The 17120-nt window shown below is 41.4% G+C and overlaps 1 protein-coding gene across 1 annotated transcript in view; it reads left to right on the forward strand.

Moving 5' to 3' along the window:
* Positions 1-17120, forward strand: part of LOC126143297 (glutathione hydrolase 1 proenzyme-like) — a 107841-nt gene that overhangs the window by 66528 nt on the left and 24193 nt on the right. The window contains exon 5 of the mRNA XM_049915366.1: positions 5090-5289. Within this exon, the coding sequence (XP_049771323.1) occupies positions 5090-5289 (200 nt within the window). The remainder of the gene's footprint in view (positions 1-5089; positions 5290-17120) is intronic.

Raw genomic sequence — 17120 nt, forward strand, 5'->3', positions numbered from 1 at the left:
CCGAACATCAGAAACATGTCAACGTGCTCTTTGTTCGTGTATTTCATCTTCATCCGATGTCAGTAACTGTGGTACATTGAGCCCCGTTTGTTTGTATGGCTCGAACTGTCAGGTATACGGCCGTGTGCGCCGACAGTCGGCATTCTAACAGCGCATCGAGGAAGCTTCTCGCTCCGTGCCACCGGCAACGTTACAACTCGGCCGCACCACGTTTAGAAAAAAAAATGGCTCTGAGCACTATGGGACTTAACATCTATGGTCATCAGTCCCCTAGAACTTAGAACTACTTAAACCTAACTAACCTAAGGACAGCACACAACACCCAGCCATCACGAGGCAGAAAAAATCCCTGACCCCGCCGGGAATCGAACCCATGTTTAGAAGTCGCATTGAGTTATGCGCAGCGTATATGGTATCTGCCCCTGAAACTTTAAAGGGTTGTCGCTCCCAAACTAAAAATGATAGAAATGTAATTTAAATTGATGTATACACAGCTGGTGTTACTGATTACAGTGCACGATAGAAACAACTATTGTTCCATTTAAAAAACTGTATCTTTTTGATGTAACTCTTTCGATAATAGCCGCGCGGGATTAGCCGCACGGTCTCAGGCGCTGCAGTCATGGACTGTGCAGCTGGTCCCGGCGGAGGTTCGAGTCCTCCCTCGGGCATCGGTGTGTGTGTGTGTCCTTAGGATAGTTTAGGTTAAGTAGTGTGTCAACTTAGGGACTGATGACCTTAGCAGTTAAGTCCCATAAGATTTCACATACATTTGAACATGCGGGATTAGCCGCACGGTCTAAGGCGCTGCAGTCATGAACTGTGCAGCTGGTCCCGGCGGAGGTTCGAGTCCTCCCTCGGGCATCGGTGTGTGTGTGTGTGTCCTTAGGATAGTTTAGGTTAAGTAGTGTGTCAACTTAGGGACTGATGACCTTAGCAGTTAAGTCCCATAAGATTTCACACACATTTGAACATTTTTTTTCGATAATAACACAATAAACTATGTTCATAGCTCCACAGATAGCGTAACATTTCTTATGGTGACCTACCGCAATAAATATTTCCGTCGCCTGTTACTTCGTAACTTTCAGAGGCAAACACATTTAGTGAAACACCCTGTATGTAATATGAATATTATTACGTACCATCTGTATTCCTTCATGTTTGGTGTCCTTGCCGACAGCAAAAGCATTTTTTTGCAGGATAACTGTCTGTGTCACGAGGCTAGATTCGTGATACAGTCACTTGAGGATCATGATAGTGTACTAACGTTGATGTCTTAGCCGCCAGGCTCACCTGATCTGAAACCGATGGAACACATCTCGGATGTTATTAGAGATCAACTCTGCTCTCACAAACCACGGGCCCTGTAATTTGCGGGAATAGCGTGACCTGTGCGTAAATATTTGATTCATTAAACTCTCGGAAACCTACCAAGGAATTCGCGTTCCAAAGGTGGACCAACACAGGGTACATACCATGTAAATGACTAGTGCATGACCAAAGCACGTCGGATGGAGTCAGCTGTCAGGGCAGGAACTGTTCTCCGACGATGTATCATCTGGAGAGGAACTGTTGCTGTGAGAAGATGAACTTCAAGGACACTACAGATGTGGATGAAAGGTGCACCATACGACTCAAGAATGTTTGAACATTCTAGACTAAAATTACAAAAATGGAAACTTTTTTTTGTTAGGTTTTACCTTGATGGTCATAGATACCGAATGAAACAAACAATTTTACCGTCACCATTTCCTTTTTATTTAAACAACACGTTTTAAAGGTTTAAACGTCCATTATCAAGTGGATTCTATGGATTCTTGTGTTATGATTCTGGAGTAATCTCGGGCAATGTCCGGTAGAGACTTTTATATTTTCGTTCATACTTTCAATCAAATACACCTAAAACCTGTGAGCCATCTACTGAACTAGTGCTTTGTTTTTCTCTACCAGGCAGTGCCACAGGTTACTCCAAACGCGTAACACAACATACACATGCTAATTACTCCATTTAAATGCACCTAATGATGGAGATTTATGCCTCTGAAACGTGTAACGTTTCATTCGATACAAACGTGGGTTCAAAACTTTTAATTCCTGCTTTACAATAGGAACAGCATACAGTGGATTCTTCATGTCATCACAGGTGTTGTTGTTGTTGTGGTATTCAGTCCTGAGACTGGTTTGATGCAGCTCTCCATGCTACTCTATCCTGCGCAAGCTTCTTCATCTCCCAGTATCTACTGCAACCTACATCCTTCTGAATCTGCTTAGTGTATTCATCTCTTGGTCTCCCTCTACGATTTTTACCCTCCACACTGCCCTCCAATGCTAAATTTGTGATCCCTTGATGCCTCAAAACATGTCCTACCAACCGATCCCTTCTTCTAGTTAAGTTGTGCCACAAACTTCTCTTCTCCCCAATCCTATTCAATACCTCCTCATTAGTTACGTGATCTACCCACCTAATCTTCAGCATTCTTCTGTAGCACCACATTTCGAAAGCTTCTATTCTCTTCTTGTCCAAACTAGTTATCGTCCATGTTTCACTTCCATACATGGCTACACTCCATACAAATACTTTCAGAAACGACTTCCTGACACTTAAATCTATACTCGATGTTAACAAATTCCTCTTCTTGAGAAACGCTTTCCTTGCCATTGCCAGTCTACATTTTATATCCTCTCTACTTCGACCATCATCGGTTATTTTACTCCCTAAATAGCAAAACTCCTTTACTACTTTAAGTGTCTCATTTCCTAATCTAATTCCCTCAGCATCACCCGACTTAATTTGACTACATTCCATTATCCTCGTTTTGCTTTTGTTGATGTTCATCTTATATCCTCCTTTCAAGACACTGTCCATTCCGTTCAACTGCTCTTCCAAGTCCTTTGCTGTCTCTGACAGAATTACAATGTCATCGGCGAACCTCAAAGTTTTTACTTCTTCTCCATGAATTTCAATACCTACTCCGAATTTTTCTTTTGTTTCCTTTACTGCTTGCTCAATATACAGATTGAAAAACATCGGGGAGAGGCTACAATCCTGTCTTACTCCTTTCCCAACCACTGCTTCCCTTTCATGCCCCTCGACTCTTATAACTGCCATCTGGTTTCTGTACAAACTGTAAATAGCCTTTCGCCCCCTGTATTTTACCCCTGCCACCTTCAGAATTTGAAAGAGAATATTCCAGTTAACATTGTCAAAAGCTTTCTCTAAGTCTACAAATGCTAGAAACGTAGGTTTGCCTTTTCTTAATCTTTCTTCTAAGATAAGTCGTAAGGTCAGTATTGCCTCACGTGTTCCAACATTTCTACGGAATACAAACTGATCTCCCCCGAGGTCGGCTTCTACCAGTTTTTCCATTCGTCTGTAAAGAATTCGCGTTAGTATTTTGCAGCTGTGACTTATTAAACTGATAGTTCGGTAATTTTCACATCTATCAACACCTGCTTTCTTTGGGATTGGAATTATTATATTCTTCTTGAAGTCTGAGGGTATTTCGCCTGTCTCATACATAGTGCTCACCAGATGGTAGAGTTTTGTCATGACTGGCTCTCCCGAGGCCATCAGTAGTTCAAATGGAATGTTGTCTACTCCCGGGGCCTTGTTTCGACTCAGGTCTTTCAGTGCTCTGTCAAACTCTTCACGCAGTATCGTATCTCCCATTTCGTCATCTACATCCTCTTCCATTTCCATAATATTGTCCTCAAGTACATCGCCCTTGTATAAACCCTCTATATACTCCTTCCACCTTCCTGCCTTCCCTTCTTTGCTTAGAACTGGGTTGCCATCTGAGCTCTTGATATTCATACAAGTGGTTCTCTTCTCTCCAAAGGTCTCTTTAATTTTCCTGTAGGCAGTATCTATCTTACCCCTAGTGAGACAAGCCTCTACATCCTTACATTTGTCCTCTAGCCATCCCTGCTTAGCCATTTTGCACTTCCTGTCGATATCATTTTTGAGACGTTTGTATTCCTTTTTGCCTGCTTCATTTACTGCATTTTTATATTTTCTCCTTTCATCAATTAAATTCAATATTTCTTCTGTTACCCAAGGATTTCTATTAGCCCTCGTCTTTTTACCTACTTGATCCTCTGCTGCCTTCACCACTTCATCCCTCAGAGCTACCCATTCTTCTTCTACTGTATTTCTTTCCCCCATTCCTGTCAATTGTTCCCTTATGCTCTCCCCGAAACTCTCTACAACCTCTGGTTCTTTCAGTTTATCCAGGTCCCATGTCCTTAAATTCCCACCTTTTTGCAGTTTCTTTAGTTTCAATCTGCAGTTCATAACCAATAGATTGTGGTCAGAATCCACATCTGCCTCAGGAAATGTCTTACAATTTAAAACCTGGTTCCTAAATCTCTGTCTTACCATTATATAATCTATCTGATACCTTTTAGTATCTCCAGGATTCTTCCAGGTATACAACCTTCTTTTATGATTCTTGAACCAAGTGTTGGCTATGATTAAGTTATGCTCTGTGCAAAATTCTACAAGGCGGCTTCCTCTTTCATTCCTTCCCCCCAATCCATATTCACCTACTTTGTTTCCTTCTCTCCCTTTTCCTACTGACGAATTCCAGTCACCCATGACTATTAAATTTTCGTCTCCCTTCACTACCTGAATAATTTCTTTTATCTCGTCATACATTTCATCTATTTCTTCGTCATCTGCAGAGGTAGTTGGCATATAAACTTGTACTACTGTAGTAGGCATGGGCTTTGTGTCTATCTTGGCCACAATAATGCGTTCACTATGCTGTTTGTAGTAGCTAACCCGCACTCCTATTTTTTTATTCATTATTAAACCTACTCCTGCATTACCCCTATTTGATTTTGTATTTATAACCCTGTAATCACCTGACCAAAGGTCTTGTTCCTACTGCCACCGAACTTCTCTAATTCCCACTATCACAGGTAAGACCAAAGATTTTTACATCTGCCGTTTCACTTATGTACAGTGATACTTCTTTTCATGAAGAATGCAATACTTATCCACGTCCTTGAAATACTATATTATGTGCTTTGATATTCTTTCAGAATCTTTGTTCTGTGTTGCAATATGGATTTTCTGCTTCAGGTGAACAAGACTCTACAACAGTTGCTTTCCAGTGACCGCCTTGTGGGAATTATGAAAATCTTATCTGACCGCATATATACAGAGGATATTCTCTACAGTGCCGACAACATGGACTCAGATCTCGATTCTGACGCCAGTGGATTTTGTATAAGGGCATCGAATGGAGATGCAGTCGCTGTTGCCAGCACTCTCAACTCTGTGTCAGTATAAATACAGTCCCAAGCTAAGTATGAATCAGCTGTTAGCTACCTGCATCAAGAAACATCCATTCTTTGAATGGGAGGATATGTGAACAAAAGTTGTAGTGAATTGTAGTAGTTGTGTGTGCTATATCAGACTCCTGCACTGTGTTATAACAAATATCTCTGACTATCAAATTCTCAGAATTCAGTCCACCAATGCTGCTGCACAGCAAACATAAAAAAAATATGTCTTTGAAATTTCCTGGTTTACTAACACTGTGTGCCAGTCTGCGACACGAACCCATGATTTCGCCTCTTCTGGGCTATGTTCGTACCCAGCCTCCCAGCATTACTTCTGCCTGTATCCGGATATGTATGCACCAAATATCCATTTCATGCCATTCCAGTACAACCGAGAGGTTCCATCCTTAGCTCCGCTGTTCTGACCACAGACATGACAATCGGGTCCAACCCATCTGGGGACGGTGCCCTTGTGGTCAGCATACTGTCCTTCCAGCCATTGCAGGGTTGGCAGACCCAGACACACCACCACTACTTGGTCAAGTATCTACTCAATTGGCATCATGAAACTGAGTGGATCCTGTTTCAGTTCTGCCACCAAGGAAAACTCCTTGCCAGTATCAGGAATCGAACCTGGGTTCTCTGAATGTTAGCCATCTACACTGACTGATCAGCTATGATGATAGATAAAGTTCGTCTTACCTCTTAAAATATAATTTATGACACAGTCCTCCATAGAAATTTATCCAAGAGGGGACCAGATTGTAAAACTGACTTTTTGATATAACTGATTCGGCGGGTTTGAGAATGTGTCATACCCCTATAACTAAATTTGATAGGCAGTACACTAAACGTTTTGTATGTCAGCAGATTGATCGTTACAATGCAATACTTTTTGAAAGTAAATCATAAAATTCTAGAATTTTAAATATGGCAGCACTTCAGCAGTGGTGCACATACGAACTCGATAGGACTGGAAGTAACAGCCAACTATTTATAAAATTAAAGGTTACCATACTTTCGACAAAATTAATTTGTCTTCTTAATAATAAAAATGGCTTCAGCATCCATTTATGTGAATATGTGATTTTCGAGTTCGTTTTCCTTATGAAGAAGACAAATTCATATTTATCGAAATCATGGTAAAGGGTTAAAAACTTTTAATCCTGCCTACTGGTTGGTTGTTATTTCCAATCCTATCAAGTTCGAAAGCAGATTACTTTGTAACCCAAAAGGTAAGCATACTTCTTTATTATGTGCAAAGTACATCTTTTTATACTATCATTATGAGTATAAAGTCGCCCTTTTCAATTTAACAATGTAAAATTACATTCCCCATGTGGTTAAATCCAGCACCACCAACGAGTTACAAAATACAGTTAGAAATATTCACAAAAGATACTTTTTTCATATAACAATAATGTTAATTTCACACAGAAAATTAAAAATCTGAAGAAGGAAACAATTATAAAAACTGGAGATAAGCTTGTTGGTCAACAAAACCAACTTCAGAAATGTCACTGATTAATACTTTTCGAAATGGAGAAACAGGATATAAACTTTAAAAACGGTTATTCAGCTTTGACCCCATCTACAACACTTCCTTTGCTTACAGAATTTCACATCGCGATAACGGATTTATTAAGCTATTTGCTTGCTTTATGTTTTTCAGATTTGTCTGGTGTAATAAAATTCAAATAAAATCTGCTTTGAAAACTAAATTTTTTGGTTGTTTGGATGAAACGTAACTCCGGCCAGACAAACGTGGGAAGCCTTCTGAAACAACCTCAAACTGGCCGTTATAACCGACTCATAACAGTATAGGACTTACTCAGTATGGTCCTCGTCTTCCCAGTTTAGAACGTTTTTGTGCAGACATGAAAAACTAGAGTGTTGAATTCGTAATTCTATTGCTGCGTCTCGAGCTGTATTGCACTCCGTGGAGTTTGAGAAAGTCACCATTGCTGGAGTAGAGAACTTTTGACCTTGAAATTTCTTATTATTTTCTGTCTTGTAGCGCAGAAAATGATATTTTCTCTCTTCAGTCAATACTTTTGATTCCATACACGAATTACAGATAAAGACACTCACTTCATTGTAAAATCATACTTTTGAGAATCTGCTACAACCTCTCGATGGCTGTAGAACGGAATGTGATATGGGCAAGCCGTGACGGATCTTCTTTGACCACAGACAAATGTTGTGCAGCAGAGGGATGGGTCTTTGTGAAAATTGTAGACAAGCCTAACAACCGAACAGACCAACACTACATACACGTTACTAGAGCCGCAATGTTTTCCGTCACGCTACGCAATCTGCGGTGTAGTACAATCGCAGATAATTATATCTAGAAATATGTCAGAATTCTGTGATAAGTAAAACTTCTCTGCTTCAAGTTCCATGAGGGGTAAACCGTCCCCTACTCCACTTACGGACCCTTCTGCTCCTCGGTAATGGATTTACAGTGACCTGAATCAATTGTTCCACAAGGATAACATTTTGTTCACGTATTATACAGCTTGTAGAGTGAACAGGTTCTTAATCACAGAGTTACAGGCTGCTTACGACATTTTGCACAGGTGAGTAGAAGTGTCTTAAGTCGCTGTTTTTCGTTCAGAAAAAATACTCGTCGGGCTAAAATCATCATTATCATCGTAGCCATCATCAGCACTAGTCATCTGACATCCACTGCTGGAGAAAAGGTTCCTCGGAATTCATCCCTGCATTAAAATCCTCATCTACACACACCCAAGTAACTCCTGCGTGTTTTCTAATGTCACCTACCCATCTTCCATTAGGCCATCGTCTTAGCGAAGGATCTCTTTGGGCCAGTTGCCACTCGTCCTGCAGCCTACACGTCCCACCTGCCTCCATTTTCAAGGGTGTCCCATAAAGAATGTAACTTCTGAGTGCATAATAACATACAAATTTAATAATAAATGAAAAGAACCAGTTTGCTTTTGTTCTACAATATTCAATGATAAAATGTGCCACAACAACATATAAATTTATTGATAAAATTAAGTAATTGTGCATATTATTGCTGTATATGCCACCTGTAGTCATGTATTAAATATTACTGGTTTCTCCACACTTACTCGAGTATTTTCTGTACCCGAAATCGTGCAATTTTGCTTGTTCACGAAGCCGTTCAACAGAAAGGGCACCTCATCAGTGAACATTATTTTGTTGATGAAATTACAGGGTTATTACAAATGATTGAAGCGATTTCACAGCTCTACAATAACTTTATTATTTGAGATATTTTCACAATGCTTTGCACACAAATATAAAAACTCAAAAAGTTTTTTTAGGCATTCACAAATGTTCGATATGTGCCCCTTTAGTGATTCGGCAGACATCAAGCTGATAATCAAGTTCCTCCCACACTCGGCGCAGCATGTCCCCATCAATGAGTTCGAAAGCATCGTTGATGCGAGCTCGCGGTTCTGGCACGTTTCTTGGTAGAGGAGGTTTAAACACTGAATCTTTCACATAACCCCACAGAAAGAAATCGCATGGGGTTAAGTCGGGAGAGCGTGGAGACCATGACATGAATTGCTGATCATGATCTCCACCACGACCGATCCATCGGTTTTCCAATCTCCTGTTTAAGAAATGCCGAACATCATGATGGAAGTGCGGTGGAGCACCATCCTGTTGAAAGATGAAGTCGGCGCTGTCGGTCTCCAGTTCTGGCACGAGCCAATTTTCCGCGGGCCACGCGTGAAACTTGCCCGCACGCGTTCAACCGTTTCTTCGCTCACTGCAGGCCGACCCGTTGATTTCCCCTTACAGAGGCATCCAGAAGCTTTAAACTGCGCATACCATCGCCGAATGGAGTTAGCAGTTGGTGGATCTTTGTTGAACTTCGTCCTGAAGTGTCGTTGCACTGTTATGACTGACTGATGTGAGTGCATTTCAAGCACGACCTACGCTTTCTCGGCTCCTGCCGCCATTTTATCTCACTGCGCTCTCGAGCGCTCTGACAGCAGAAACCTGAAGTGCGGCTTCAGCCGAACAAAACTTTATGAGTTCTTCTACGTATCTGTAGTGTGTCGTGACCATATGTCAATGAATGGAGCTACAGTGAATTTATGAAATCGCTTTAATCATTTGTAATAGCCCTGTATTGTTTACTCTTTGTTTCGTAAGCACCCATTGTACAAATGTTTCACTCTTTCCACGTTCGTTTGGCTTCAGTTCTTGTATCAGTTGGATTTTCTGGCCAAAGGTGTATATCTTTCTTGAAAACTCTGTGCATGCTAGTTGCCGCGCGGGATTAGCCGAGCAGTCTATGGGGGCTGCAGTCATGGACTGTGCGGCTAGTCCCGGCCGAGGTTCGAGTCCTCCCTCGGGCATGGGTGTGTGTGTTTGTACTTAGGATAATTTAGGTTAAGTAATGTGTAAGCTTAGGGACTGATGACCTTAGCAGTTAAATGCCATAAGATTTCACACACATTTTTTGCATGCTAGTTCTGGCAATATCCAACTGCTGTGAACGTCGGCGAATAGGTTTCACCAAACTTACAGCAACATAATCACTCTATATGCCCACGTTTTCCGCAGAACGGCTAACACAACGTCGCCCCGGGGATTTAATGTCCACAACCGAACCAGTTTACCCAAATTTAGTGATCAGTCTCGCATAGTCGTCTTATTCGATGTATTACATAGACCAAACATTCCATTGAGTTTGCGAACAGCTTTTGCACCGACATTCATCACATCTGTAACACGTTTTCGCTATGACAATACGCTGTTCCGTTGTAAAGCGCTTCGTTACTAACCACAAAGGAAACGGATGAAAATCGTGCCACTTTCAGTACTGCCAACTCACTAGAACAGTAATTGAGGGCACTTCGAAAGCTGCTATCTCTATGGGACACCCTTCATATTCATTGAAGCCATAATTATATCGTTCGCTCATCCTTCTCCCTGATCCGTCCCTGGTTCCTATTTATGCTACCAACTGCCAATACGCATCTCTCCATTTCTCGCTGAACACTGCATTCTTTGACAGTTTTGACATGTAACTCAATGTCTCAAGTCTGAACTGATAACATAAGCTCAATGTAAACTTGTCTTTTCAGAAACAGTAGAAGGTTAGTTTGAAAAACCTTAGTATTTCTAAAAACACTCCACACAATTTTTGCTTTTCCATTTGTGTCTCTTTCTGTCCAACCAGACATTGTCTTCAAGTTAACCACATACAAAAACTCATCAACTGGTTCTTCTTCTTCTTCATTCATTCATTTCAGCCGACATTGGAATACTTTAGATCCAACACTTTTTAATGTTCTCTGTCTTTCTGTTACCCTAGTAATGTTTCATTCTTTCTAATTTACTTTCCTTTCTTCTTCAGAGATTTGGATCGTTCATTTCATTTTGATTTTGACTTGGAACCTATCTTTCTTGCCTTGGGTCACTTTTTTGTAGTTTTATTTATGAGCATATTTTGTGCGATTTGTAGTTCTTTTAAGTCTTCTGTTTCTTTGTTACAGAAGTAGTCAATTTTTTTTTTTTTCATTTAGACTATTTGTGTTCATTCTCAGGACATGACCATAAAAATCAATTTTTCTTTTCTTCTTTCAGTCTGAGAGTTTTTCGATCTTTTAATGGATTAGTTTGTTCCTATGTAATTTGGGGCCTAGGATTTTTCTTAATATCTTCCTTTTTTTTATTCTCAGCCTTTCAAATGGGCCATGGTTGCTGATGGACAGTGTTCCGGCAGCGTATAGCGCTTCTGGTTTGATTACCGTGCTGTATTGCCTAATTTTTGCACTGCGTGAGAGATATTTTTTGTTATACGCGTCTTTGTTGCGTTGGAAGGCCAGTACAACTCTATTTATTCTACATTCCATAGTTTTTGTCGATGACATTGCAGCTGATCCATTCTCCAAGATATCTGAATTCTCCAACGATTTCTATTTTTTGTCCTCCCATTTTAAGACGCTTCGGTGGTATTTTTATGTTTGTCATTATAGTTGGTCGTTTCGAAGGAGATTTTGAGACCAATTTTTTCTGCTTATTTGTATAGTCCGAGTTTGGTTTCTTCTCAGGTTTCAGCTAGGCTAGCAGGGCCATATCTCTGCAAAGGCTAGGCAACTGACTTTGGCACTGTTTTTTATTCCTAGTCAGATTCCGCTACGGGTCATCGCAGTGTTTAATTTCTAAAATTTTAGGTTCCTCAACGCATCTCCAACCATACAACCGCCCCCCTCCCCCCACCCCTCCCTCAACCATACCCATAAAAATTACCAGTTTCGAAAACTTACAGTGAGAAATCATTTTTTTTACAAAATATTATTCTGAAATTCAAGTTTTTAAAACATAATTTCCTATAATCAAAACAATAAAACGACGAGATTCAATATAAACAACAGTTGCTTCCATCTGTCCCCGTAGCAGTGTCATTTTGCTCCCCAGGCCTGCTCGATACTGATCGCCACAAGACGATAATCTTCGTGACTATGGCGTCACGTTTTCAGCTGCTACCACACACACACACACACACACACAGTACCTCGCCCCACGGCCCTGCTCATTGCATAACATTACGTTGCTCATTGCATAACATCACGTTGGTCACACACTGTCATTTCACTGGTGCTGGCGCAGCGGCAAATTATAGTTACATCGCGATTTAATACAAGCACTATTTTAAATCTCTGCTGACGGCTTGTCCCAGTGAGTTAAGGCAAAAATTCCCTCGGATGTGCCGGAAAGCCGTTCCGACCGAAATTCTTTGTGTTCCACTCTCTGACCACTTTTTTTCTAGAGCACAGTTAAACAGCAATGAGGAGAGTCCATCCCCTTGCCGTACACCAGTTTTTAACTCAAAAGGATCCGTGGGTTCTGCCATGAATTCAATTCTGGAGTGTGTGTCTGGAAGGGTTTCTCTGATCAGGTTTGTGGTTTTTTGCTGTCCACGTTTAGTTCTTTTAGAGTAGAGGTGACGGATTGCCAATCTATTGAGTCGTATGCTACAAATTGTAATGTCTCTTGCAGCGGTCTCTCCGTGATATTTCAGAAATTTTATAAATTATATAACTCAGTACATATCTCGAAATATCTCTTCTTATCTTACCGATTATCAATGCAAAGTAGTTTCAAGTCCAATTATTCCTTGTAGCGTCCATTTACTCCATGGAATAGCTTCTCTGCTATCTATGTTTTCTCTTATGAAAAGAGGGAGAACTTCTTGCCGATTAGTCGTGAAAGGAGGATGCATATGTATGTATTGTTGGGCTAGTCGCCATCTTGATGAGATTGTGTATGAGAAGGAATTTAATACATGAACTAAACTAAAAAAAAAAAAATCGGGATCAGTGGGGAACGTCTGATTTACACTGGACGAACCTGCCGTTTTGTATGCTCAAGATATCCAGTTACTTCAAATAAATAGGCTAACACGGTCTTACCAGCAGATCTCCGGTCTTCCCCATGTGATTACCGAAAGTTAATAATTATTACAAATGTTTCCAGGAGATCGACTGACAATTTTCGTCGCACCGAGACTTCGAAATTGCTTCACTGCCTTATGGAAATTAAGTTAAGCTCAATTTAATCAGGATAGAACAGTATTGAACTGTGTGAATGTGATAAGCCTGCTTTGTCAATGAAAATTCCCTTAATATACGCATGTTTTTACTATCCTGATCAGTGAAGCTAAATCAGGCCGGTGTGAGAGAGGTTTTTAAATTTTAGATCCCACACAAAAGATATTAAAAAATGATTTTGCTCTATTATTTCATTGTTGATTAGTACTATTTTCTTTTAGATACGTTGGTTAAACATTACTATATTCTTACTATGATTGATCTGAAGCCATCTTTCAAAGCTACTCTTTTAACTTCTTCCATTCATTGTCATAGTGTTTGCACACTAGAGACGAGCCGAGTATTTTCACCAACAAAACGTTGTCCCACAAACAAATCATTGGAATGTAATCTATCGTTTATTTTTTTTATTTTTTTACAATTTAAGCGCCCGCATCTCGTGGTCGTGCGGCAGCGTTCCCGCTTCCCACGCCCGGGTTCCCGGGTTCGATTCCCGGCGGGGTCAGGGATTTTCTCTGCCTCGTGATGGCTGGGTGTTGTGTGCTGTCCTTAGGTTAGTTAGGTTTAAGTAGTTCTAAGTTCTAGGGGACTGATGACCATAGATGTTAAGTCCCATAGTGCTCAGAGCCATTTGAACCATTTTTGAACAATTTAAGCATTTGACAACGTCATAATGTTTAATTAGCATCGCGTAGAAATCAAGATGCGTCTGTGAAAAATAGCAATGGTGTTTACTGCTGTTTACTATCTACCCTTCAATACGACACATTTTTCACAATGATGGGTAACCTGGCGGAGGCCTTATTTGCACAAGACTGCGTTTTGGATTTTGAGGAAATGTTCCACCTCGATAATCATCTCTCGTCATTCTGGAAATTCCTGCCACGGAATGTTTCCTTTATACGAGGAAAAACTGAGAAGTCACTGGGTGCCATTTCAGGAGAATGCTTTGTGTGAAGCAAAATTTGATAGCCCAAAGAAGCAGCATGCAGGACAGTCTCCTGTGCAGAACGAGTTGCATTGTTGACAGGGAGCGAAAGCACCTCGTTGGGCAGGTTCCTCCAACGATGCGTCTTGACAGTCTCCCTTATCTCGTCAAGAAATTTGGCTAGTGTACTTCTCTGACCGTTAGCATAGTCTGGTAGCAACACACCAGGGCAACTCACAAAAGACACACAGCATCACCTTGCTGGTTGGGTCTTCACCTGCTTCAGCAGCGCCGAATGCACTCGTTTTAATTGCTTGCTTCGATCGTTTGTCTTGGGATGATAGGGAGATACCCACAAGTTGCACATAGTGATTAGGTGCCTAGAAAGGCCGTATGGTGAGGCCTGGCATGGCTGCAATAGCCGGCCGCTGTGGCCGAGCTGTTCTAGGTGCTTCAGTCCGGAACCGCGCTGCTGCTGTGGTTGCAGGTTCGAATCCTGCCTCGGGCATGGATGTGTGTGATGTCCTTAAGTTTGTTAGATTTAAGTAGTTCTAAGTCTAGGGGACTGATTACCTCAGATGTTAAGTCCCGTAGTGCTTAGAGCCATTTGAACCATTTGGCTGCAACATTTTCGCTGCTGTATCTATTCGGCAGGCTGTTTTAATTTGTGTAACCAGTCGCAAAATCCAGCGGGCGGTGACCTTTCTCATGTTCAAGATGTTGTGCAAGATATTGAAAGCTGATCCTGACTGATTTTTTGCTTTTTAGCTTTTCGTGCCTCAATCTGTAAAAAAGAACCCTTCCAGGATTTCTTTGTTGTCCATCTGTCTGTCTGTCTGTCCGACTGTTAAGCATCTTTTTTCTCACAAGGGAACCTCCCCATCGCACCCCCCTCAGATTTAGTTATAAGTTGGCACAGTGGATAGGCCTTGAAAAACTGAACACAGATCAATCGAGAAAACAGGAAGAAGTTGTGTGGAACTATGAAAAAAATAAGCAAAATATACAAACTGAGTTGTCCATGTGCAAGATAGGCAACATTAAGGACAACCTGAATTCAGGAGCACCGTGGTCTCCTGGTTAGCGTGAGCAGCTGCAGAACGAAAGGTCTTTGGTTCAAATCTTCCCTCGGGTGAAAATTTTAATTTTTTTATGTTCAGACAATTGTGTGACGCACATGCCGTCACCAGTGTCGTATAGAATATATCAGACGTGTTTTCCTGTGGAGGAATCGGTTGACTTATGACCTTGCTATCAAATGTTATCGGTTCCCATTGGAGAGGCACGTTCTTTCGTCTACTAATCGCACGGTTTTGCGGTGTGGTCGCAAAACACAGACACCAAACTTACTACAGTGAACAGAGACGTCAATGAACGGACAGATCATAACTTTGCGAAAAAGAAGAAGTGAATTTTTCACTCGAGGGAAGACTTGAACCTAGGACCTCTCGTTCCGCAGGTGCTCACACTAACCACGGGACCACAGCGCTCCTGAGTCTCTGCTCTCCATGAAGTTGCTTATCATGCACATGGACTACTCAGTTTGTATATTTTGCTTATTTTTTTCATAGTTCCACACAACTTCATCCTGTTTTCTCGATTGATCTGTGTTCAGTTTTTCAAGGCCTATCCACTGTGCTAACTTATAACTAAATATGAGGGGGGTGCGATGGGGAGGTTCCCTTGTCAGGAATCGGTAGAACTATCAAGTTAAGTTTTGTCGCATACTAACGTCTGTGGTCCCCTGGCAGCGTTAAAATTTTAAACTTGTAAGTCAATTAAGTAAAAAAAAAAAAAAAAAAAAGAGCCCACCCGGCTAGCCGCGCCATCTAACGCGCTGCTTCCCGAGCGGTAAGGCGTGCCGGTCCTCGGCACTAATCGCCCCGGCGGATTAGCGTCGAGATCCGGTGTGCCGGCGATCCTGTGGATGGTTTTTAAAACAGTTTTCCATTTGCCTCGGCCAATGCCGGCTGGTTCCCCTTATTCCGCCTCAGTTACACTACGTCGGCGATTCGTGCGAAAACTCTATCTCCACGTACGTGCACACCATAATTACTCTCCACCACGCAAACATTTGGAGTTACACTCATCTGGTGTGAGAGGTTCCTGGGGGGGGGGGGGGGAGGTGTCCACTGGGGGAGGATGCTAAGTTCACCCAACCTGGATGTGATGTGACGTCATTATGACGTAACACGCTTTAGTCGATTAACACACCTATCGACTTTTACGAACGTTCGAGATTCTAAACTGTCGTCAGCTAGTGGTTTGTTTTGACACGCGCTATTCTGATAACAGCTCAGTGTGGCAGCGTATATGTATTTCGCCAAAATAAAAGTAAAAGAGCTGGATATTAATAGAAATATTCCTGACCGTGGCCTTGAAAACACCACGGACAACACGTTCGTAAAAAAGTGAAGTCTTCTTATGTCCTGACCAGATTAGATTGTTGTATTGAACGCTTACGCCGAAAATAATATTTATTTATTATCAATATTTTAGTATGGTTTCATACAATTGGTCTTGTCAGTACATATTAGATTGTAGCAGCATACTCTTGCTGACTTTTTTTTCTTAATTCATATAGCTGAAAGAGAACTCGTGCAAGTTTGTTAGCTAAGTAATTTATATGTCCATCCCAAGATAGTCTTTTATCAACCATAATTCCAAGTAATTTTACACTCGGACCACAGAGACAGGTACCTTAGTGTCCAGTAATGACTGATGTGTAGAATGATTGAATTTCGAACTTAAAAAGAAAAATATGAGGCATTGTTGAAGAAAAATCGTCGACCGGAGATGAAATACGAGGGGAAGTGGATTTCTCAATGTAATCTTAATGAAAGGTTAGTGTCTTGACGCATCTAAAGATTTTGGCTGCTGAGTGCTTCTTCTCACCGAGTACGAATAACCGACGCACTTCAGCTGGGTCAGAAGTACATCAATTTCTGCTTCAGATTCACAATAACCACGCAATTGCCCGTCGTCATCGATGCTGAACTCTTTCAGATTTTCTCTCATTAGTCTCTCGAATGCTGAACACATAATTAGAGACGAGCAAACGAAAAACAACGCACAGGACACAAACACAATACAATACACGATTTAAACGCAAGGAACGCAAAACACATTTCAACGAATGGTGCAGAGCACAGCGCTACCCCGCCACAACCTCTCGAAAGTTCACAGAAGTCGAATAGTCGATATACGGTTTCTATCGTTTCCGATGTAGCGTGTATACGTCATAATGACGTCACATCGTATCCAAGTCCGGTGAACTTAGCATCCTCCTCCACTGGGGGCCAAACCGCACAGTAACCATGGGTTGGGTGTGGGGCGAC

The sequence above is a fragment of the Schistocerca cancellata genome, chromosome 1 (assembly GCF_023864275.1).
Source record: "Schistocerca cancellata isolate TAMUIC-IGC-003103 chromosome 1, iqSchCanc2.1, whole genome shotgun sequence".
Taxonomy (NCBI): Eukaryota; Metazoa; Arthropoda; class Insecta; order Orthoptera; family Acrididae; genus Schistocerca; species Schistocerca cancellata.